Consider the following 25,019-nt stretch of genomic DNA (forward strand, 5'->3'; position numbering starts at 1 on the left):
AACATTGGTGGTGTAAACTTGCCCTCCTCCACCGGTGATGTAGCTGTAGCCACCTTGGCCCAGTCCATATCCGTATCGCTCCCCCAGGCAAACTGGCTCACTGGGCTCGTAACAGCCCAACAGGGCCTGCAGTCTGGGAAGACTGGGGGGGGGGGGGGGGAGTAGGAGAAGGAGAGGATGGGAGGGAGGGAGGGAGGGAGGGAGAAACAGAGAGAGAGAAACAGAGAGAGACAGTCACACACCCTAATCTCACATTCCTGGACTATGTCTGACTCCTCTTCAAGGGGCCAAAACAGATACAGGAAGAAATCTTCAAACTCTCTCGAGCTAGCCGCAAGGCAAAAAATAGTCTTGGCTCAGAAGCAATCAGTTGTTGGAAAGCAATGTGCAATTCTAACGGATTCAAACAGCGACTTATGAAGAATACTGGCGTGTTACTGTAAGTTGAGGTCAAGTTTCAAGTACAATTCAATTTTGTTTGTATAGTGCCTTTTACAGAGATGTAAATACACTTTACAGAGGAAACAGGCAAAGCTGCAAATGGAACTTGACGAGAAATGTTTATCAGAAAAAAAAAAAAAAAATTTCAGAATAAGGCATTAAAGTCTACCATAGTTGCCAAAAAGTGCACTCCAGAATGTTTTATTGTGTTATTGCAAATGAGTGTATGTTAAATACAGAGTGAGACATTCACCTTCACTATTGGTTAAACCCGCCGGCACAGTGGTTTCCACACTTCCTGGGGGAGCTCAGTGCATGCTGGGTTTTGTTCCAACCACAACAGCAATCCCAGAATTTTTAACAAGCCGCTAATTCTTCTTAATTACGCTTTTCATGTTTTTGGGGGAATTATTTACCCTCTCGGGCCACATCGTGTCAGATGTCATTATGTCACTGCGTCCGGAGTTGCAGCTGTGGCTGGAACGAAAATCAGCTCACGCAGCGGTACCCCGGGACCCAGTTTCGAGAACCGCCGTGCCAGGCTTATTAGAGAAAGCGCTGTAAGTCAAAACGCTACCAAGCAAAACACCACCGAAGCCCTGTGATCACATGCTTCGGACCAGCTGCAGAGCAACAGTAAGCGTGGGGGACCTTTCATTATCTACCGTTAGGCGCAATGCTATACCACAATTCCACACCATGACAGGCATCGTACTACATCACCATGAAGCCTGGATTCCCCATGAAGGAATCATAATACATCAATTACTGGAAGGAGCAGAGACCTTAAGCTATATAGCCAATATGACAATCCCCAGTGTGGAAATCTGTTATGCAGCAATGTCATTAAAATGCATTTAAAAAAATAACTGAATGAATAAATAATATTAATAACTGACAATCCAACCATGACATAAAGGCATTAATACAAAAAATGGCATTGGACAACCACAAAAACACAGAAAACAAGCAGCTACAAGTACATAAAACTAGCCGGGACTACGGATCAGTGGACACAAAGAATTGGTAGGAATCCTCCAGTTTTATTTTTTTAGTGAGAGAGGACCCCATTGAGAGGATGACATTTAGCATCTGTTGTTTTTTTTTGCTCTGTGGGACATGAAAGTGCCGCAAAGTTCACCACCTCCCCGCAGAAAGGATTATCAACATCTGTCAGTACATTTCCACTTTACTTTAGAGCCATTATCCAGTAGTGCTGTGAGACAAATCTGCTGCTCCCCATTGATTTTACTGCTTGTTGTTGTTGTCTTTTGCCCCCCCCCCCCCTAGTGTTTCTTACCGCCAGGCAGTATTTCCTGTCTTGCCTCTTTAAACCAACAAATAAAGTCCTCTGCTCTTTTATTAATACAATAATAAAATGGTGACAGAATCATTTTGAGGAATCATTACGATGGAACAGCGGATGATTACAGCCGCAGAAAACACTGACTCAGACGGGGCTTCACCTGATCAGGGTGTCGTCATCCACAATCAGCAGCCAATCGGTATGAGGCACGGCTTCGCTCACAAATCTCTCCAGGATGGCAAAGGTTTTCCCACAATGCCCTGCAAAACAAAACAAAAAAAAACAAAAAGACAAAGATGTACTTCCACAGGCATTAAATGTCGCCCCATAAAGCACATTCTGCAGACAGATTTGGGAACACCCTCAGCAATGGCCCAGAAGTGTCAGGTGAAAAAGAAGACACTGAAACACCCTCCTTAAAGTTTAAACAACGCGGCGGCGGGCTGTGGCCCATGGGTCACGTTTCAGACGAGGCCCGGGGGCAGCACCGTTTCAGAGAATCCACCCTCAGCCAGGACCCGTATCGACTCAACAGGAACTTTGCTGACAACTGCCTTGCATGTCTGACCTGACCCACCGCAGTTCATTACACCAGCCTGACTCCGCCCACTTCAGACTGCTCTTCCGATAAGATCTGCAGCGGTGCAATTTTCGAGAATCCCAAAGCGCAACGGAACGTCACCGGGTGAATCTGTGTGGGTGATTTACTGCCGTCGTTCGTTTATTTATTTATTTATTTATTTATATACAGTATACGTTCGACCTACAGGTCAAGAAATCCTTAGCGGCAATTAATGCTTTCCCTTCTCCGCTCTCCGCAAATGCACACTGCAGGAAATGAAAAATCAATAAGAGCTATTCCGCCCCAGGGACGAGAGACAGACCGGCAGCGAATAAGGTTCAGCCGGGAGCCGCTACAACAAGAAACATCTGCAGTGCGGCCGGCTCACCGATAGAGACATCCAGCAGGCAGGGGGAGCAGGAGGAGACACGGCAGGGTGACAGACACTCCGTCTGTGAGCAAACGGGGGGAAAAAAATGACAAACAAAAGCAAGAATCGGGAGAGGAAGGCCTTTCTTTCTAAAAAAGGCTGGGTACAGAATAGGCAGAGGTGGGCAGTAGGGGGGCGCGAAAGGGAGGGTGGGGGGTGGGGGGGGGGGCGGACGGGCAATGAGCTGCCGGGAACAGGAGAGAGAGCGGCACAATGGGACTGGCGAATTAGCCCCCCTGTGGCTGCGAGGGTCACGGAGAGAGGAGACGAGCCGAACGGAACAAAAGCCCGCGGGACGGCCGGCCGGCCGAACAGAACAGAACAGCCGCAGGATTACCGCGCTCCCAAGAGCCGAGAAAACGCTCGGAACGCCAAAAACAGCGGCCCCGCCGGCTGCTGGCTGCCAGGCCCCCCGGGGGTGAAACGCTTCACGTCCCAGAGGGGGGGTGGGGGTTAGTCGGCGGCAGTTGGGGGGTGCTCACAGACGGGGACTGTGCACAATGTTCTCAGGGGACCCCGTTGCACTGCAGTGAAAAATGCTGATCAGGGTGATGAAATTTGTAGGAGTCACGGGGGGGGGGGGCTCTCCTTGTGGGAACAATTACGAAGAGCAGCCTGTGTTCCCCTTCAGGAGGGCTGAGATCCCCAAGCAGGACCCGCTAATGACCCAGGGGAGCTGCTGCCAATGTCCTCCCCCACCCGAAATCCATCACCGGGACTGACCCCGGCAGGGCCCTCTCACGGAGTCTCAGAGACCCAAAAACGTCTGCACGCCGACTCTTCCCCCCCACCCACCATTCTGACATAATTTGCCTTAAGATGGAGAATAATCCCTCTAAACATGAAAAGCACCTGATTAAGAAAAACTAACAGCTGCCCTATTAGAGCCTCCGTCCTATAAGATACAATACTGGAGTTTAACCCAACAAGCATATTATTATATACCATAACATACGATAGAGATCATCTTTATTTTTTGTTCAGTACTGCATGCTTGTTTATTACCGTATAAACTCAGAGAAGGCGATCTGTGCTGGAGGAATTCCACCTTCAGTGCAGTACTTGTGCTCCATCAAGACCCCGCTTGTAACCAACCCATTACTCTGAGCACCAAAAGAGGACTCAGTCATCACACCTGTGTGTCATGATAGTTTCCAGTGAATGTTGTTGTTCCTGTATTGGATTCCTTCCTCCCATCCATCCATCCATCCATTTTATGACTGCGTAATCCAAGTCAGGGTCACGCTGGCAACAGAGCAAGCAGAGCTGCCCAGACGTCCCTCTCCCCAGCGACTTCCGCTAATTCATCCCGGTGGATCCCCTGGCGCTCCCAGGGCCAGCCAGGAGACATAATCCCTCCAGCGTGTCCTAGGTCTGCCCCTGGGTCTCCACCCCGGTGGCCGTGACCGGAACACTTTCAAAGGGAGGCGTCTCAGGGAGCACCTAAGCAAACTGCCTCAACTGTCTCCTCTCAATGTGGAGGAGCAGCGGGTCTACTGTGAGGTCCTCCCGGACAGCTGAGCTCCTCATGCTATCAAGGGGAGTAAGCCCTGCCACCCTACAGAGTAATCCCATTTCGGCCACTTGTATTCGCGATCTCACTCTTTCTGTCTGTCACTACCCATAGCTCGTGACCATAGGAGAGAGTACAGATGGCGATCGACTGGTGAATCAAGAGCTTTGCCTTTTGGCTCAGTGCCTTCTTCACCACCACTGTCTGATATAAATGCTTGCATTACTGTATTGGACTCAGAATTTTAATTCAAGTAAGAAGACTATTAATGTAATCAGAACACAGCACGGACCTGGCTTTGAGCCTCAAATAGGAACAAGAATCAATCTCTTATGTCAAAGATTGTGACAGGAAGATCCAGTGCTTCAATGTCCAAAGGCCAATAAAAGAATTACCACGAACGTCTTAAGTCAAATCTTTCATATTTGCTATGTAATCTCATAGCAAATATGATCTCATTGTTAGGATAGTTGATGAAAAAAAACTAAAACATCCAAGCCAATAATATCCATCAAAATAAGCTCATTAAGAAGAGAGAGAGCGTGCACATGAAGGCTACAGAACCGCTACAAAATGATCACAAAATAACATAGGGAAACAAAGTAAAACAATACAGCATCATATTTCTGGGAAGGTTATTTACTTCCACGTAAACACCAGCTTAATATTGTACCGTGACAGTTTATTTACATATTTGAAATTCATCAGCATGACAGGCAATCAGGGAGTAATACCGTTTTGATTCATGAGCCATTTATCATTGCCATACAGGACACACTGAAATAGAAAATGAAGAGAGATAACGTTGGCTGTGCGTTGACGTTTCCATTGATAGCACAGTGAATAGCGATATCACAGGCATTGTGGAGGTCGTCGCGGCAACACTTCCAGTACTTCCTGGTCAGTTGCAGCTAACAACCCCTTCAGTCGGACGGACTTGGCAACGCACAGCAGATTACCTATGCATAACTATGTGCTTACGTAGTTATTTATAGTGCCATAATCTAATGTTGAAAACAGCTGATGCCCTGAGCCAGTTCTTTCTCAGAATAAAAGATCAGATATCTCAGGGACTGATGAAACAATAAGACAAACAAGCGATCAACCACAGGATATTCCAGGAGAGGCAGTCTTGATGTGCAGAAAGTTTATTTTTTATTTTTTAAAGAGCATCAGGGAGGATAGTGACTGAGCAGGAAACAATGATTATTATTATTATTATTATGAAATCAGCATGACAAAAAAAGACAATGAAAGACAATTTATGCATTTCTTTAAAAAAAAAAAAAATTTGTTTAATAGAGGAAACTCAAGTTTGGCATTTTACCACGGGCGCACGCAGATGCACAAACACAGCAAACAATAGCGCCACAAATCACAGGAACCTTTTCCTGACAGGAGCAGATTGCATCCTGGGAAAAACAACATTCTGTGATTGTGCAGCACTTTATATACGTTCTGTACAAAGCTGGCATGCACAGTGCCCACCAAAATTATTTACACTCCTGATAAAGATGATCATAAAAAAAAGACTGTATAAAAGAATATAATAAAGGTACTGACCTATTGTATATTGTATATAAACCTTCTACTTAATGATTCAGTGGAATCAACCAAAATAACACTGACACAAATGTTAATGAGTTCATTTCCAAAAAAAAAAAAAGTTCCAGAGATATACCCACCCCTGTTTCCTGTACTTGACTACAGTACTGCAACGCTATTCAGTTGTCGCCTTCTATGGTGTTTGATGAGACCACTGCTCCATGGAATCTTTCAAGATCCTCCACCATATTTAACTGCAGGTACGACATCCTTTTCAACCTACCACTGGTGTGCATTGCTCAATATTGGTCTCATCTGAGCATAACACCTGGGGTTCCAATCAAAGTTCCAGTGCTGTTTAACTCCAGATGCATATTTTGTTTTGGCAATTGTCCCCTACAGAGGCTTCTTCCCCCACAAAAGCAAAGAGGTGGAATCTGATATGTCCCTAAGAGTTTTTTGGATTCCCAGCTGTCGCTCTTGAATTTTTCTTTGCCACCCAAACCACTGGCCTCACTGTTCTGGGGTGCAAGATGAACAGTGTCCCCTACCAAGCAGGTTTACCACTGTATTCCAGTGCTTTTAAAATTATAGACATAATAGTGGACAGTGCTTTATTTAGTTATTTATGCGATCACTTCCAAGCTTCCAAAGGTCAACAAATCTTCGGCTTGTTTTGTTTCTTGAGAGTTCACTGACCATTTCCACTAGTGATCGGTGATGGCCGACATGTGGATTTAAACTGCGTGTTACCTCATTTCTGTTCCCCAGTGAAACAGAGAGCCATAAGAGGGCCACAATACAGTTCACTAAAATTGGCCATGAAGTTAAACATGTAAGTTAATGCAGACATATTTTTGTTGGATTTAATTTTAAAAAAGTATTGTGGCTGTGATCTTTAATTATTAAACAATTTTAGTTTTTTCTCTAAGCAAATGTATTGGTATGAAAGAATATAATTTTTACAATTCTTTGAGTATAGAATATAGCTCATAACTTGTATGAATTAATACAATCTGTATAAAGGGGTTGCATAATTTTGAAAGGCACTGTAGAAGCGCGCCACATTTGCAATCAGATCCACTCATTACATTGAATTAACTGAGGTTAAGAGCCCTGTTGGAATGGTACAGTTAAATGGCAGTTAAATGGCAGTTAATTGGCAGTGTTTCCCTCAGGACTTGAACTCAAGGAGGACGCTGGGCCCTTATTACTGATCTGACACAGGCAGAAACTGTGGGAGGTTTCAACCAACTCAACGCAAGCGTATTCGCTGACTCACCTCTCTCGGTGTTGGGCACTCCCAGGTCGATGGTGGGTATGGAGGGGTCTGCGTAATCGCTGTAGTATTCCAGCAGAGCCGCGTGTCTCTCCCAGGTCCTCTTCACCACCGGGACTGCGACACGCCAAGGAGGGCCCAACAAAACGAAAAAACAAGCGGGGAAAAAATGAGGAAGAGCTGAACCGAAATCGACACCCATTCAGACCGCGTGAAACGACTTCTTATTTGAAAAGCGGGCAATTTTAACAACAGCTGTTGCCTTCGCTGCGGTGAGATAAGGAAAAAATAGTGAGACAGAGTGGTAATTTTTCATTTTCTCTTAAAGGCTGGAGGTAGCGACACAGTGACAGAACGCAAACCTGGCTTTTGTCAAAAGGCCGCTGGCGCAACTGTTCATTACGAGCGGGATTTTATTTTCACTGACCGTACAGAGCGTTCTCAGGGTTCAAACTGCTTTCCCACTCACAAACAAAGAGGGCCTTTCAATATTGTGAAAATGAAAATGGCATGGAAAGCACTTAGATCACACACTCCTGTTCGGCTCAGAAAAACAAAACAAGGAGCCGCTGAAACATGTTATGTCTGCCTCTCCATCAGCTACATAAAGCACCTCTTTCTTTTAATCATAACCTTTCCTAGGTGGTGAAAGTAGCTTATGGAAATCAGTCCTGAATGAACTGACTTTTGAAATTTTATTCAGCACTTTCCCAATGGGCTTCAGATTCTAACCTAAAGCCTCTGTCTGGGTCATTATGTTAGCAAACATGGTAGGAAGAATGACCAGAGCAGCCATTAAACACACAGTAACAGGAAGAAGAAGAGATGAGTATTTACAGGCATGTCCTCCAGATGCTCATTTCAAAATATAGGATTATTATTCAGGCGTGGCCTGTAGTGATCAATTCTTTCATTGATTTTTTTTTCACACATAAACACATCTAATATCTAATCCATACAAACACACAAAACACAAAGGTACAAACAACACCACTACAGACAACACTATATTATTGACACAGTAAGCTGCGCTTGTTTCAGATAGCTCATAACATGAATGTAAAAGCATATTTCCATGTTACTATACGCACATTGATAAAAACAGTAGGATCCTAGTCAACAGGCCTATTCAACCAGGTGTGAAATGCAGTCACCTCTAGATTCCTGTCATTAGAGTTTGCCTTTGTGAACGGGGACTGATTCTCACATGCAACCGTAATCTGATATAAATCCCTACCCCATCCAGCACGCACACACAGACAGCCTGACTGACTGACTGACAGACAGACAGACAGACAGAAAGACAGACGGGGGAGGACAGACAGAAATACAGGTGAAATGAACACAAACTGATTGGCATTTACACTTTCTGATTACATCCCTCTGCCAGTGACAGATATGCTGACACAGGGCACAGTGTGGCAAAAAAAACATAACAAACCTTCAGAACAAAAGAAGCTCAACAAAGGAATGGTCAGCACACTCAGGAGTCATACGCTGTCTCCAGGGAGACGGCCGTGAGCTGGGTGCAAACGTGGCTGCAAAACTTTCCGGTTAACTGGCTTATCTGAAGTTAAAAAATGTTTATTTATTTTTTTTTTTTAAAAAGCTTTGGTAAATAAAGTTTTTTTTGGCAGGAAAGACGTGGCGACTACAGACTGCTGTGTTGTGGGTGTGCGGTAAGAGTTAAAAGCTACAGACATTGAGAAAGCCTGCAGCTGTTAAACTGATTTACTTTTTTTTAAAACAGAATAACATCATTATGAATGACTCTGGATCTCTCTAGAATTGGGGCAAAAGCCAGTGGACACACACCATGAAAACAATAGCACTAATCCGTTAAAACAGAAGACAGGTTGACCCAGCTGTGGCAACACATTTCTAGCACTGCCGGAATTTCTGTACAAGGGTCAATTCTTTATTACTATCACTCAGCAAACGTTGTACATGCCTCACTCAAGATTAGCTCTGTATCAGAATTTTCCCGGTAACGCAATGAATATTTTAAATGATAACATTTCTCAGAGGGAAGCCACAGAAAGATTTCAACCCCGCCAGCCAGGTAACAATGTTATCATTTAACACGATCCAGTAAATCCTAAGTAAAAGAAAGAAAAAAAAGTAAAGAAGAGCACATTTTTTTTAAATCGACTGATGAATGTAATAAAATAGGAACTGGGGCCCTGGATGAATCTGAATGAAACTTCAACGTACTGAAACTCTCTATTGTGTGCGCTTTGCACACCGCTTGGAGCAATGTCAGAAACTGGTCTCTCTGAAGAGCCTTGTGCTGACTGAGTGGGAAAGGGCTAATCAGAATCTAAAAAGAGAAAGGGAAGATCTGTTAATCACTTTTCAGCAGAACTGCAGGAACAGGACAGGAATACAGCCGTGTATTACAGGCCTATTTCGGCTGGCTTTTAACGAGGAGGCGCAGCGGGGGCGTTTAAAAGGGGGGTGTGCAGGTGTGACCGGCGCAGGTAAACGTGAACCGAAGTGCCACGAGCTCAGAGAAAGTACAACGACATCACTGAGTAGGATGGAGGGGAAAAAAAAAACGCATGAAATAAATTCCAACTACACAACGCAAGTTTAATTTTGACCAATTTTTTTTTTTTTGCGTTATTCTAAAATGAAACTTGTGAATAGTCGTAATACTCGTTGCTATTTGACCCCCCCCCCCCCCATCAAAGAGAAGAAGAAATGCGTATGGTGTTGGAATACTCAAAACAGGAGTAATTTGAGGATCTAACTTTTTTTTTACAGATAATCACACATTTCCTCATCTGAAAGTGCATATCAAAAGACGAAAATAACTTTTTTCATTTGCATTTATTAGTACCCCTCTCTCTCTCTCACTCCCTCTCTCACACAGACACTACCTAATCCATTAATTAAGCATTTGAAGTAAGCATGTTAACTGGAATTGCAGTTTCCATTTTTTCACCTGTACATTGACAACAGAGCTGTGCGCACATTATCAATTTATTCACCGACACTGACTGAGGCAGGATCATTTCTCAAGGATATTGTGGAAGTGCCCACCCTTGGGATTGAACCAGCAACCTCTGCACCATAAACTCTGCTACAGAACCACTATACCGCTCTCCAATATCCATTATTCAGCATTTCATTTGTGTAAATTTAAAGCTAGTTGCAACAGTCTGTCAATCTGAGCACTTTCAACAAGAGTGCCAATTATATCTTGTTCTTTTTACACCCTCCCTGTCCACAACAGCTGAGACTTTTATGTCTGGACATCATATATCAATGGACAAACTAATTTATTCATTTTCATTATGGCCGAGCCATAAAGAGGAAGTCTGGATTGTGGACTTAAAACCGCTTCCATGACAGAGTTGTGCACCAATGACGGGAAGTTAAATCAGCCTCCTTAAAGGTGCAGTATGCAACCTTTCATTTATTTATTTTTCTTCAGATATTGCTAATTGACCATGATAAATGTGTAGCTGACAGAGAACGTGTGGGAGTAATTCAGCACCTTAGCTCAAGCGTATGTCCTCTAAATCTGCATTTCATTTTGCTCTGCCTGGGCAGAATTATCGGCTGTACACAAAACAACGTCAATAGCACCTCTATGAATGACAAATTTATACCTTTGGCCTAATTTGATTGCCTTTCAAATGCCAAAACTAATCGCAATGGCGGACACTGGCATTCACAAAGCCACTGGCAACCTTGGCACTGGAGCCAAAAATGTAAAAAAAAAAAAAGGAATTTTTAATGGCAATCCAAAGTAACAAATGGAAAAGACAGAGTATGCTCCAAGACAACAGCCACGACCATGCTCTTTTCCAAGGATGACAACAACTTTGGGAGCTAAGACAAATGAAAACTGCCTTCGCGCTGGGAGTATTTCTACTCAACAGGTAAATGTCAGAACGTTATCTCAGCCTCAACTTCACTGTTAGATAAGTACAAAAAAAATTGTTGCCTCTTTTCAAAAAAACGAAAGAAAGAAAAGACTATCCAATATTTTTTAATAAGATTAGATCTTTGTAGCCGATAGGCTAACTAGCCTAATTATGTAGTCATGTAGTTTATTTATTTAGTTATCTAGCCAGCTACCATCATGTCAATTGTATTTTGATTTTAATTTTGATGCAATTTGCATCCATAACTACCAGAATGAAAACTTGCATACAGCTTCTTTAAGGGTAAGGGAATGGTTGAGGAGAAAGTTAGGTAAACGCACAAAATTTAGTTAATATTGAATTTAGATGTTCACATGCATCACGCAGACGGTAAAAATTGCACAAAATGCAATTCACCTCGCTCTTCATGGAACTTCTTGCATGTCTTCACAGCAACGAAGATGTCCTCTTTCTTTACTGGATCCCCCTTCACATCAGGAAAGAAAATCCATTACGGAATAAAAACCACAAATGCAAATATCCAGGGAGGTAAAACTCAAGTTAACCCGTGGGCTGGGATCCCAGGAATACATGCCATTGCCCCCCCCCTTCCCCCCCCCCCCTCCCACCAGCCCCCCATCCATCATTTATACTTTGACTTAAATGCCAAAATTATGTGTTATCTGTGGTGGCAACCCAAAAAAAGTTGTTGGGAATTAGAAGGTATGTGTACAGGGAGTCTGTGGCAGAATTCTCCTTTTTGCAATCAATCAATCTCGGCTGGAAGAAGAAAAATAAATAAATAAGTAAGAAGGAATAGTACGCCGTTCTTGCCTTGTAAGAATTTTTTTTTGAGATCAGAATGTACTTTTCACTTGGTACTCACCACTTTTCATGTTCAAACTCAGAACTGCGTGTACCTCGTAGTCACTGATATGGAACCGCCCTAGCGAATAATGGGGGCGGTGGGGGGTGAAGGTGGTGGGGCGGGGGAGGGGGGTGGGGGGGGGCATTGGCTGTTAAACAGGACCATTTATGCTGACTTGCTCTGCCCTCTCCTGGCAGGGCGGAGGAAGTGACGGTGGCGCTGTAGCAGAATGAGCAAGGTGCTTAACCTGAACGGCTTCAGTAAAACCCCCAGCTGTACAAACGGGTTGTGTGTACAGTAATCTGCGTAAATCGCTCTGGGTAGGAGCGTCCGCCTAAATGCCTGAGCGTAATGGGGTGTAATTTAAAAGGCAGGTCCCTGGGTTACTCATTCATAGCTTCGGTAATTCTCCACTCATTTTTGCCAATGATAATGCCTTTCAGAGGGCTGTGAATGGGCTGGGGCCGGTGGTATAATGACTGGGTTTGTGAAGGAGAGGATGGGGGGGGGGGGGGCTTGAGTATAAAGGACAGTGAAATTAGGCCAGAGGACAAGCAGAGTGACTGATCCTGTCATAAAAATGAGGAGGGAGGAGAGGGAAAGACAGAGGGTCAGAGGAAGGAGAGACCATGAAGAAGGGAAAGAGGACAGGTGGTGTGAGGGACAGTGAAAGGCAGAGATAGAAATGGATGGAGGGAGGAAGGGAGGGGGGGAGTGGGAGAAGTAAAGCAAGACAGAGGGCAAAAGGTGAGGGAAAAGTGAGGGATTAGAAGACAGAATGTGAGTAAATAGAAAATGGATTGAGTGATATGGCGAAGGAGACAGGAAATGAGTGAACAGAAGGAGAGAGAGGGAGTGACTGAAGAGGAGAGGAAGAAAGAGGGTAGAAGGTGAGAAGTGGGTGATAAAGAGAAGGAGCAGGAGAGTGAGTGAGTGAACATAAGGAGAGGGAGAGAGTGATTGAAGAGAAAGAGAGGAAGGAAGAGGGTAAAAGGTAAAAGTGGGTCACAAACTGTAGGAGTGAGAGAGTGAGTGAGTGAGCATAAAGAGACAAAGAGAGGGAGACAGGGAATGTGTGAACAGAAGGAGAGGGAGAGTGAAATGAGAATGACAGGAAGAAAGATGGTGAAAGGTGAGGAATGGAAAGGGAGAGAGAAAGAGAGAGGGAGAGAGAGAAAGAGAAGGAGGGAGGGAGAGAGAGAGGGAGAGAGAGAGGAGACAGGGTGAGCAGACAGGGTGAGCGGTACATACACACAGGGGCAGGTAGGTGCTCAGTGTAGTCACAGAGAGAGGGAGGGACGGTGAGCAGACAGGGTGAACGGTATGTACACACAGGGGCAGGTAGGTGCTGAGGGTAGTCACAGATAGAGAGAGACAGAGAGGGAGGGAGGGAGGGAGGGAGAGGAGACAGGGTGAGCGGTACATACACACAGAGGCAGGTAGGTGCTGAGGGTAGTCACAGAGAGAGGGAGGGAGAGCAGACAGGGTGAGCAGACAGGGTGAGCAGTACGTACACACAGAGGCAGGTAGGTGCTCAGTGTAGTCACAGAGAGAGGGAGGGAGAGCAGACAGGGTGAGCGGTACGTACACACAGGGGCAGGTAGGTGCTGAGGGTAGTCACAGAGAGAGAGAGAGGGAGGGAGGGAGAGCAGACAGGGTGAGCAGTACGTACACACAGGGGCAGGTAGGTGCTGAGGGTAGTCACAGAGAGAGAGAGAGAGGGAGGGAGACAGGGAGAGCAGACAGGGTGAGCGGTACGTACACACAGGGGCAGGTAGGTGCTGAGGGTAGTCACAGAGAGAGAGAGAGGGAGGGAGGGAGAGCAGACAGGGTGAGCAGTACGTACACACAGGGGCAGGTAGGTGCTGAGGGTAGTCACAGAGAGAGAGAGAGAGAGGAGACAGGGAGAGCAGACAGGGTGAGCGGTACGTACACACAGGGGCAGGTAGGTGCTCAGTGTAGTCACGCAGTGCCGTGCGCGGGGAGAGCCCTCCAGCTCAGTGCAGAGCTCAGGCACGGCCGTCAGGCGAGGCCCCGCCCCTTCGGCCCAGATGTACAGCGAGATCTGAAACACAGCGGAGAGACGCACTTTAAACCCCACCCCCTGTCAGGAGAGAGAGCAAGGATGAACCAATCACCTGGGAGGTCATAGGTCAGAGGTCATAATCATTTAAAACCAACCAGCCAGCACACAGCAGGCAGGAGCAACAGGCCCAGAGTGGAGGGCAGTGCCATCCATCACCCAACATACTGTATACTGCTGGGATACAAGCAGGAACGTGTATGAACATGAGCTGCGTGCATACATCTGCATGCATCATTCCTTATTTTTTTCTGATATGAACCAGCAAAGCCACAACCAAAAATAAATAAATAAATAAATCTCACGGACAGAGGAAAATGACGGGGGTCCAGACACATGATGCGAAAAGGAGAAAAGTGACAAAAGAATGGAGAAGCAGTGAAAGAGAGGGAACAAGAGAGAGCGTAAGAGCGATAAAGAGAGAGCAAGAGAGTGACAGAGCGACAGATAGCGAGAGAGAGAGAGAGAGAGAGAGAGAGAGAGGGAGGATCATTTAGGAGGAGATAAAGAGTGAGTTCTATGTCCATCTGATGTACAGGTTATTGAGAGAGTGAATTTACTGTAGTTTGTTGAACTGCCATAAAGAATGTTACAATAAAGGGTTACAAAAAAAACTACTTTAATAGATGCTGGCGCTTGTTTGGAGAAAATAGGAAATGCTGCATTTTTTTAAATGAGCGTAAAGCAGCAGGATGCGTGTGCTTGTGTTCTCCACAGAGACCTGCAACACTGATTAAAAAAACACCACCCCTGCACACACGGCACAATCACTGAAGACAAAACCAAAAAAATAAAAATAAAAATCACAATTGCATGATTACCTGCTCATATGACTAAGTGCTAATTCCTGCCACTGCAGTGATAATTCCACGGCCAATTTATAATACGGTGTCAATTAATTTCAGTGTTCGAGTTAAGGGCATCTCCGTGGACTTCGCCAGAATGAAACCGCGCACTCGAAAACGAGGAGGGAACAGAATTAAACCACAAATAAAGACAATTACAAATTTAATTTAGTGGAGCTGATGCGCTCATTTATTTATGCAAATTGGGGAAAATCTGTAAACATAATTAAACATAAGCAGCTCATCAGAAACCAAAGGAAACAGAATTAAAATTTAGCCGTTAATGCATTCACTGTTTTTACTCCATAATATGCACAATTTTGCATTTATATGAAAAAATAATACACTCCGTATAGCGAACAATAACTACTTTTTGAACACATAATATTCACTGTATAACACACACACACACACACACACAAACACACACGCACACACACACGCACTTAATTACCTCCATCCCGTTTCAGCGCATTGACGCTCACATAAAAGCAAATCCCTCACCTCGTGCTTCAGGTCGATGGTAAAATCGGATTTGAGCTGTTCCTCTCTCACTCTCTTTGCGAGCCTGGGTTGGAAAACCAAATTACGGCGTCAGACGCTACATTAAAAAGAGCACAGAACAAAAACAACAACAACAAGGTGGCAGGAAGTCCGGGGCTGACGGAACAGGAAGTACCGTCGGACGAGCGGAATGCTCAGGGCCCAAGCTGCGGCGAAGTCGGGGTACTTGAAGACGGAGGGGTTGTCGGCGAAGGCGTAGTGGTGAATGATGGTGGACTCCCTGTCGTACAGCGGCTTCCCCAGGAACCACTCCTGTGGAAAGAGAAGCACGCGGGTGTCTGATGAGGGGGGGGGGGCATTCAAGCCCATTTCAACCCTTCGGTTTGGCGAGAACCTGCGGAGCACACGAGACTGCGTCGAGCCTGTTCTTGAACATCCAGAAGACGTTCATCATCAATGACACCCCCACCATGGTTGTGTTTAGCATTACTCGTAATTTATTTATTTATTTTTAATTCGTTTCTGGGCCCGAACACGCAGAAGGTGTTTCACAACCGCATGAAGAATTCAACCATACAAAAAACAAAAAAAAAACACCGTACTGTGTAAAAAAAAAAACAAAAAAGAAAAACACATATCCAGACACATTTATCTTACACTTCTTAAAGGTTAACTACTTCTAAACACAAAAACATCTGACACTAAAACAGGTTCTAAGTCAAAGTGTTTAAATGCAGAATGTTTATCATCTTGGATATTTTCAAAGAAAATATGAACTTTCATTTCGACAGAAATTATGCTGACATAATTGCATCCAAAGGGTAATTACAAACTCCCTTAAAAGGAGGTCAGCTCCGTGTTCAGCCCAGTTAGACGAAACCGTGAGGACGCTGAGAACTCAACTTTATCTTTGCTGGTCGTGCAATTTCCTTTGTGCGCACAAGAATAAGGATCGTTTAAAATGGAAGCCACTGCACAGACACCCCCCACAAGATAAATGGCCCAAGTCTTAAACTCCTCTGAGAATTTCACGCCAGCCGTTTACGAAACGCACCGCCATTATGCAGACGTTCACGAGCCGCTCTGAAACAATGAATTAACAAAGCGATGAACAGCACAAAATAATTCATTAATCAGACACCCCCCCCCCCACTATCTCCACACTCCGTGACACCGCACGGGAGATTGTACATTGTCCCTGTTCCATGGAACCGCGGGTCAGCAGAATCAATTATTTCCGAAGGCCAGATCAGACAACGCCGTTTCTGTTTGCGCGCATAAGCATTGGGGGGGGGGGGGGGGGGTCACAGCGGTTACGGTTGTAGGTGGGACACCGGATACAGCGCCTCGTTTCATTTCCGTGGGTCTCCGTGGGCAGTGGAGAGTAATAAAACACAGAAAAACCGTTTCAGCGACTTCCTGCGTAGATCACCGAGACACAGTGGTGGCCCCCCCCCCAATAGGCTGATCCACGGTTTCACATTTTAAAAAAAAAGCGTCTCAGAGATTATCAACAGCTGTGAGTGATTGCTTACAAGAAACAAACCCCTTTTCTGTGATGATTAAATCGTGTATACACATATTTTACAGCTCGTAAATAGTACACGTCATATACGTGTACATTCACACAGCCGGACATGCACTGGACCAATTTAATGCATGTGCACTGACCCAAGTTCATGAGCTCAAGGGCAAAACAACAGTATATTACACAGGATAAAAAACCAGCCTCTTCGTGAAGCCATTACATTTCAAAGACCAGACCAAAATGTAATCAAATCTGACAAAGAGATAAAGTAAAAAAAAGACAAATGTCAATAGTGACACACGTGGCAGATTTGACTGAACAGATCATTTTGGTGAAGGGTGGTCAGGCTGCAGCTCTTTTACAATGTTTTCCCAACGAGAACGAGGACGGCTTTCATTGACCCAGGCAGGGATCTATACGCAGCACGACGCCACCGCTACATTTACAGAGCTTCCGCGGTTCTGAATGTGAGATCAGAGACTGAGGGGAGAAACTGGTTCTCGTGTAAGGTTTATGCGTTTAGGGGCGGCTATTAATGGACAGAGGGGTAACTGTGTAAAGCTGTTTGGGGAAAACAACGCGGCGGAGAGACTGGAGGAGGTGCGGGAGGAGGCACAGGAGGAGGCGCACTTTCTTTTCCCAGTGCCTACTGTAGAAGCTTCTGGACCCACCGAGGAGAGGATAACGCTAACTCTCTCTCTTCATGCAAACAAACCCAGAGGTAGTATTTTTAAAAAAACGTTTGTCTGCTAATGCATTCATTATGCACATTAAACTTTGTTAATTTGTTTTGCTGTCGGAATGAAATCTTGCTCACCGGGTCTTGAATTCTGTAAGATGTAATAACTACATAGGTTACAATTATGTTATTGCTACTGTCAAGAAACTTGACCACCGGGTATCTAGACAATTCTCTCAAGATGTACTACACATAGGACAAATGATGTACTGCAGAAAAACGTATCTAACAACCCAAATGGGGGTGAAGCTGTAAAAGGCCATTTACCACATAGGGGAGGAAACCTCTGGGGAACAACTCTCCAGGGCTCTTAAAGGCCCACTACACTGCCTCCCCTGTGATGTGTGGGAGATGTGTCCTAGTCCTACCCACTTCTCTCAGCCTGTATCACCTCCAACTGCTAATCTGCCCTCCCCTTTCACCCTCACCCCCCCCCATTCCTGCGCTCCTCCCATTAAAACCCTCCCACAGGCAGTCCAGAGACCTGCTGTCTCATCGGGCCCAGTTTTTTTTGGGGAGCTCAGGTAGAGGCGGCTTGAATGTCCCGACGAGACGTTAGAGGCCCCCAGAGCGAGGCTCTGAAGAGCCCAGAGGCTGCGTGGGCGAGTGCGCGGGGGGGGAGCAGGCTAACGAGGAGAACCGTGGGAAGCGGGGAAAAAAGGCGAGAAAACGTTCCCCTGGGGTCTGCAGCACCGGACAGGCGGGTACGGTACCACAGCTCTCATTTCTCACAGACATGGAACGGACTCACACGCAAGCTTCCGGCCCACAGCAGCACCAGCAGGTTAGAGGAAGCGGAAGTTAAATGTATTTATTTATTCAGCGCTCTCTAAATTTCTTTTCTGAGCTCGTCGCGGCGGTACGATCCCCGTCGGTCCGTCCCGGAGTCACGCTGAACAGCCATCGCAACGCCAGCGGGGCGCCCGCGCCCTTCGCCGGCTAATGAAGAAGATGAAAGCCGGTGGCTCTATTCGCACGCACGCACGCACGCACGCACGCACGCACGCACGCACACGTCTGAACGCCGAGCCGCTGCGTGTGGAGCAAGCGTCTTGGAGAGCTAGCTTGGCTGTCGGCCAAACGTTATCGGACGTTAATGTTCTTTAAACACACGAGTACGACACAGAAATAAATACACGCGTATGCCATTTGCTTGTTGGTAATTTTAACAGCTAACACTAGTGTGGTGCAGTGGTCAGAGAAACAGGATTATAACCAGAAGGCACCAACCTGCACCCCCAGGTGGGACACTATGGTTGTATCGAAGGTGCTGAACCTGAATTGCCTTGATTTATACCTGACTGTATAAATTGAAAGCACACACCATACACCCTTGCCCTGGGTAGGAATGCCTGCTAAGAAAATAAACAATTAATACAATTAATACATCCATACACTTCTAGGGTGTGCTCAACAGAATTAATTTTAAAATTGTAGTGGCATCATAAGGTAATATTTGGATACTTGTAATTCTAGCCCAGTTTCACTAAACTGTCACTAGTTTAAAGGAAACACAGATGAGAAGACCTTCCAAGAGCTTGTTTCAAATCTCATTAAGACACAAATTACTCTTAAATTAAAATCTGTAATTCGGGGCAGAACATCACAGTTTCCAATATTTCAGCAAAGCCCAGAAAAGCAAAATACCAGTTTCAGTGAAGTCGCAGCAAAGCAATTAAAAGCTGTCGGCGCGTTTCTGAAGTGGCAGAAAACAGTGTCCAACCGGCGGCGTTTATCCACAGCGACTTCCCGCAGTTCGGTGGAATGGAGCGAGGGCGCTCGATTCCGCGCGGCTAATTCGATTTGAAAGCCTCTTAAACAAACAGGAAGCGTTGCACGCTGCGGTCCCCGCTGTTCCGCGATCGGACGACTCGCAGAGGAGTAACCCGGGCAACATCGACGCGGTCTTCAGCGTTTAATAATTCACGCGGAGCGATAAATTCGAAGTGCGGGGAAGGGACCTAATTTGTGTGGTTATGCCGGCCCGCGCTCAGCACCGAGCTCTTTAAAGCCGATTGGCTACGCGAGCAGGAGTGCTTGTTAGTCAATTCCTTGAGGGGAGCTGGGAGTTGGGATGGCCGGGGAAAATGGCAGACGACAGCTTAATGAAAACAACACAAACAACTAACACCTGTCTGTGCTGTGCCGACGGCACGAGCGAAACAAGGCACAGCCAATTCTCCAAATGATGATGCGCTGGACAGCGTGGACAGCACCTGTCACAGAGAATGAGACGTGACACTATAGCACCGGACAGATTCCTTCATTAGGAAGGGAGTAATACAGACCACAGAGCCCATGCACTCGCTCTCAGGCCTACCTCATGTCTGGGAACTGCTGAGCTGCAAATTGAGTTGGGAGTTATTTTATTATTATTATTATTTTTTTTTCTCAGACTTCACACATCGGTGTTTTTCAAACTGCTAATAAGATGATGCTGAATTCCAGGAAGACTTGGGGGGGGGGGGGGAAAAAAAAACTCACTTTCCCCCTGTCAAATCTCTGAAGCATCTGAAGTAGGCTGGCAACCTTCACGTTGGTTTCCTCTTCAAGGAACATCATCCAGGAGGAGTTCTTCCCAAAGTTGGCGGAGAAACTGGGGATGGGAGAGAGAGCCACCGTTACCAAGGTTACCGCGGCCCACCAACGCAGCCCAGCTTTGATCAACCATCTCAACTCAACCCCAACGATAGCTAGTCGATGAAAAAATTCCTTAATACATGCTTGAAGTTCTTTCAAACAGTTTTTATGAACGCATTTGAGGCACTCTGTTTCCATGCGTACAGGGTATTTGATTTCATAGGCATTACACTCATATGCAGAACAGCAGTCACAATTTTATACACTTATGTTAACGACATCTACGCTCATGTAGGAATACCAGCAAAGACTTCTCTAGTTGCACAACACTGCATAAACATCGAAATGTGCTTTTCGGGCAAATGACCGTGGCCGTGTTCCACCAATTCATCGTTATCCAACGGGCACGACGAGCGTAGCCGACATCCAGCGCGCGCTCGCCCTGTGAATGCGTGGGCTGTTCGCGATCCCAGACAGAGAAGGAAAACACTCAGGATTTTGTAAAAAAAAAAAAAGGGCATCTTGTTCATACTGAAGAACGGCTGTTTACTTTCCAAGAGACGGAGACGGGCTAAAGGGAAGGCTGGTCGTTACGCTAGCGCAGAAAGAAAAACACGCTATAAATAGCGAGCAGCCAATACAATCATACAATGAACGATCTCATTGAGGCACATGCTTTTTTTTTTGCTGCTTGTCAGAGCTAATCTCGTTAGCGCGACATGCTCAGGACGCCTAAAGGTGACGGTGCCGACTCCCGCCAACCCCCGAATCCAGAGTCGGCCTGCACGAAGAAACACACTTTGATGGCCGTTGAGAGATTTTTATACTTATGGTCGGTCTCTTTCTTCATTTACATAATTAATACCCCGCTAAATTGAGGAACTTCAGCATGTGCAGACTCTTACGAAACGCACAGTAATTTCCTAATGCTGCGCTTAGCAAGCCCCCTTGGTGTGTTTAAGTGATCATTGAGCCAATCATTAAAAAAAAAAAAAAAAAAAAAAACATCCTTTTTTTTCTTGGCTCTAATGGGAAATCAGTGTTTTTTCCCACTGCAAGAGTGTCAGAGTCAGAGCATTGAATTCTCAATTGTCCGCGTAAGGCCTTGATCCATTTCCTCGAAACTTTACTTTTTATCTGGAGTTTTTCTTTTGATGTCCAGAGAAACATCAATGTCCTGTGTATTTTGGAATTATTTGATCACTCAGCCTGTACTGACTATGAAACTGAACTGCACACATGAACAGGTGAACACGTACACATTCAGTGAACATGGCAATAATGGCTTCATCTCATCCGCAACTTAAATCTGGAGTACACTGTATGCATACCTGCATGTACATGTATGTGTGTGGGGCGTGTAGTGTGTGTTTAGTGTGGGGATCTAGTATGTGTGTGTGGGGCGTGTAGTGTGTGTGTGGTGTGTAGTCTGTGTGTGTGTGTGTGTGTGTGTGTGAGACGGTAGTTCCGTATGTGGTATTGCGTGTGTACTTACTAAGGCAGTAAGGGGAGAATTCTCCAGTCTTATAGATGTGGCAGTGTTAGTGGACTTAATAAGGAAGTAAGGGGAGAATGCTCCAGTCTCATAGATGTGGCAGTGTTAGTGTACTTAATAAGGCAGTAAGGGGAGAATGCTCCAGTCTCATAGATGTGGCAGTGTTAGTGTACTTAATAAGGAAGTAAGGTGCTCCAGTGTTATAGAAGTGGCAGTGCTAGTGTACTTACTAAGGCAGTAAGGGGAGAATGCTCCAGTCTCCTTCATTGTCTGACAGGCTGTGCAGGAGCAGTACAGCAGGAGGCTTCTGCAAGAGACAAAACCACCGTTCTTACAAGGTTAAAAAAACACTTCAGCTTCAGAATTATTCTCCAACCTTAAGGTAAGATATTGCTGGAACAGACTCACATGCAGGACACAAGTGTCAGTTTATCTGATCTTTAAAAATCATGATATCACAGCTTTAGCGCTGAGGCACACCAAGTTTCTGTTAAATGTACACTGGCAAATCTTTGAAAACAGATGAAGGCAGTGGTAAGTTATTGCAACAGCAACAAATAAAAAAAACCTTCATTTCTGGCAAGTTATTGTTTTCCAACCCACACCAGGACGGGAAGAAGCAGAAAAGACTGCATATTATTCCTTTATTCTGAATTTTTTTCCTGGCATTTTATATATATTACGGGAACCCCTTAGCTTAGCCCGTGAAGGTTGTTGCCATAGAAACAGGCTTTCAAGGAGGGAAACCGAACCCTCTCGTTCAAGTGACACGTAACGGGAAACTGTAAATGAGGCCGGATTTCAGAGGGATCTCTGGGACGGGCGGTTATTCGCTGTGAGCACTTCCTGAACGCAGGGGGGGGGGGGGGAGACGCTAACCGACCCGCTCAGTAGGCCCCCGGTCACTCAGACAGACTGCTCACGCCGACCCCGTTGCTGCACGGAGCCGGGCTGAAGAGACGCGATGGGACAATCCTACAGAGGCCAAGCCGGGCGGTGTCCCGGCCCTGACCAGATGGTGCCTAAAACACCACCAATGCCAGCGAACGAGTGGAATGGGGCCCATATTTTTTTAATGGGGCTCTGTGTGTGGGGCGGGGGGGGGGGCCTGGGGCCCAAGCTAACCACAATGAGCGTGCGAAAAGAAACGCGATATAATGACCGCACTGACTCCGCAGGTTCTTCTCGCTCAGAGGTGTTTGGCATCAGTGCTGCATTAGGGGCATCATTTTCACGAGGGCCACATTAAACTGTGCACACACCGCGGGCACGCTCTGGGTAAACAGGGAAGGAGTCCAGCAGGTGTCCACGTGTGTATTGAGCAAAGACAATATAATAAGGTCGCTACATCTGAGCTATCTAAGATATTGTTTTTTTTTGTTGTTTTTTTTGTTTGTTTTATCTGAGAGAGAGCGGGCCCCAGCTCAATGGGATTTACTGAAATGAAATCAGGGAAATAAAAAAAGTTTAAGAAAGGTAATCTCCATCCTGTTCCCTTTCTCCCAGAGTGCCGGCAAAGCTGCGGCATTTCAAATGTCACACAGATGAAAAATGATAAGATTCGTGAATGAAAGTTGGGTGAATTACGCAAAGCACAGCAAACTCAAATTCCGATCTTAAGGAGGAACAGAATGTTTACAGCGAAGGGCAGACACGGACTTAAAAGGAAGTTAGCCAACGGTTGTGTCATTAGAGCTGATCCCGGATTCAAACCCTGTAAGGTGTGTGAGATCGCAAATACGAGATTAGAATGTTCTTAACTGAACATTCTAATGCTGATGTAACAATCACAGCACCGGTAACTGAAAGCAACAGACAGTGAACCGCAACAAAGGTGGTGCCCCATTCAGCCCTGAATGCTCTCCATCTTTCCACTGGACAACTCAGCAAAGTCAGAGTCTGAATTACAGGGGTCTCACTTGCTAGCACACGACAGTTCACTTGCTTTAGCTAACTACTCTGCTGACAGTGCTTTGCTTTAGCTACAACTACTTAGCTTACAATACTTTAGCCCCCCGAAGGCCGGGGTGTAGTTTGAACCCTGAATGAAGTCATTACTGTGGTGTGGGTCGAAGAGAAACATTTTATTGTAGGTATTTTTTTGTTTGTTGGTGGCTTGCCCGTCTGGAACCAACAACCGTGCCACGTTCAAAGTCACTTAAATCACCTTTCTTCCCAGTTCTGATGCTTGGTTTGAACTTCAGCAGAGCATCTTGACCATGTCTACATGCCTAAATGAACTGAGTTGCTGCCACGTGATTGGCTGATTAGATATTTGCGTTAACGAGCAGTTGAACAGGTGTACCTAATAAAGTGGCCGGGGAGTGTATATCAAGATTATGAGACAGATAGGCACCTGAAATACACTGTAAATAGCTGAGCACCTTATGTGTATAGATCTGTTTTCTCTCCCTCTCTCTCTCTCTCTCTCACACACACACACAAAAACAAAATCTGGGATAAATAAATAAATAAATGAGAGGCAGAAAATGGAAAATGCTTTTTGTAGAGCCAAGACAAAGAAACAAGTTGATTAATTCTTTTTAGCATGTTTGAGAGAAAACATTCCTTCTTGCCATCTAGTGAATTCAGCTTGGGGACACGGTGAAAGCCGACCCCCTTGCGTTTGGGGTGGGGGTGGGAGGGTGGGGGGGATTGCGGCGAAGCGCTGATTGCCTGCTGACCCTGAGGAAGATGAGGGTGAGCCAGCGCCCAGCGTTCTCAGAGACAAGGGAAGGCGCATTTTTAATCTCGGAGCGGCCACCCTATTCATCAGCAGCACGAAGCGATCACAACACGGCAGGGGGACGACCACGCCTGGGATGACTGACAGGTGTCAGCCCCTCGTCTCGAGCAAGTCTCTGAGTCTCAGCGCGGGTTGGGCCCAGTCTGACAGAGATGTTTTTCCCGCCTGAATTATGCCAAAAGATGAAAAACTGTGCGCTTTTCTGAATGAATGAACAAACCCTTTAATATACAATGCAGCGATCGTACGTTATCTCATCCTCATCTACAACGCTAGGGAGAGTACTTTTCTGGGGACTCAAAAATCAGCTCAAGTACTTCAGCAACCACTTGTTTGTATTTTCAGTTTTTTTTTTTTGGGGGGGGGAAGTTAACCTACATCATGCTACCGTCAGTAGTGCTGCTAACAGCTTTCTTTTTGTCGTAGTTCCAGACGCGTCTGCGCGAGACCAGCTCTGCTCAGAATACATTACTCAGAACTCATGGCTCATTCATTTATTCAGGACTGATCACTTTCAGAAGGAACAACAACAGCAACAACAACAAAGAGGGCAGGCTGGGAATGAGGTCATACAATTTTAATGCAACATTTTTCCAAATGATCGCTTAGGAAAATCAACCCCTTTCAGGGGCTAGCAACATTAAAACAAAACAAAATAAAACAAACAAACAAAAAAAAAA

General features: G+C 45.6%; 1 protein-coding gene and 1 long non-coding RNA gene across 3 annotated transcripts in view; both read right to left on the reverse strand.

Annotated features, from left to right (window-relative positions):
• Positions 1–25,019, reverse strand: part of b3glcta (beta 3-glucosyltransferase a) — a 78,580-nt gene that overhangs the window by 1,569 nt on the left and 51,992 nt on the right. Inside the window, exons 5-13 of one of the 2 annotated variants that reach the window (XM_064302326.1) lie at positions 21,824–21,900; positions 20,003–20,114; positions 15,427–15,563; positions 15,252–15,315; positions 13,753–13,884; positions 11,369–11,438; positions 7,080–7,193; positions 1,908–2,007; positions 23–142 (exon numbers count right to left, since the gene is read on the reverse strand). In XM_064302326.1, the coding sequence (XP_064158396.1) occupies positions 23–142; positions 1,908–2,007; positions 7,080–7,193; positions 11,369–11,438; positions 13,753–13,884; positions 15,252–15,315; positions 15,427–15,563; positions 20,003–20,114; positions 21,824–21,900 (926 nt within the window). The remainder of the gene's footprint in view (positions 1–22; positions 143–1,907; positions 2,008–7,079; positions 7,194–11,368; positions 11,439–13,752; positions 13,885–15,251; positions 15,316–15,426; positions 15,564–20,002; positions 20,115–21,823; positions 21,901–25,019) is intronic. The other variant, XM_064302327.1, reaches the window with a different exon arrangement.
• LOC135236127 (uncharacterized) lies at positions 17,516–17,929 on the reverse strand. Its single transcript, XR_010324514.1, has 2 exons — positions 17,709–17,929; positions 17,516–17,625 (listed from the first exon to the last, which is right to left on the reverse strand). It is a non-coding gene; the product is annotated as an uncharacterized LOC135236127 (long non-coding RNA).

This window comes from Anguilla rostrata, chromosome 12, assembly GCF_018555375.3.
Source record: "Anguilla rostrata isolate EN2019 chromosome 12, ASM1855537v3, whole genome shotgun sequence".
Classification (NCBI taxonomy): Eukaryota; Metazoa; Chordata; class Actinopteri; order Anguilliformes; family Anguillidae; genus Anguilla; species Anguilla rostrata.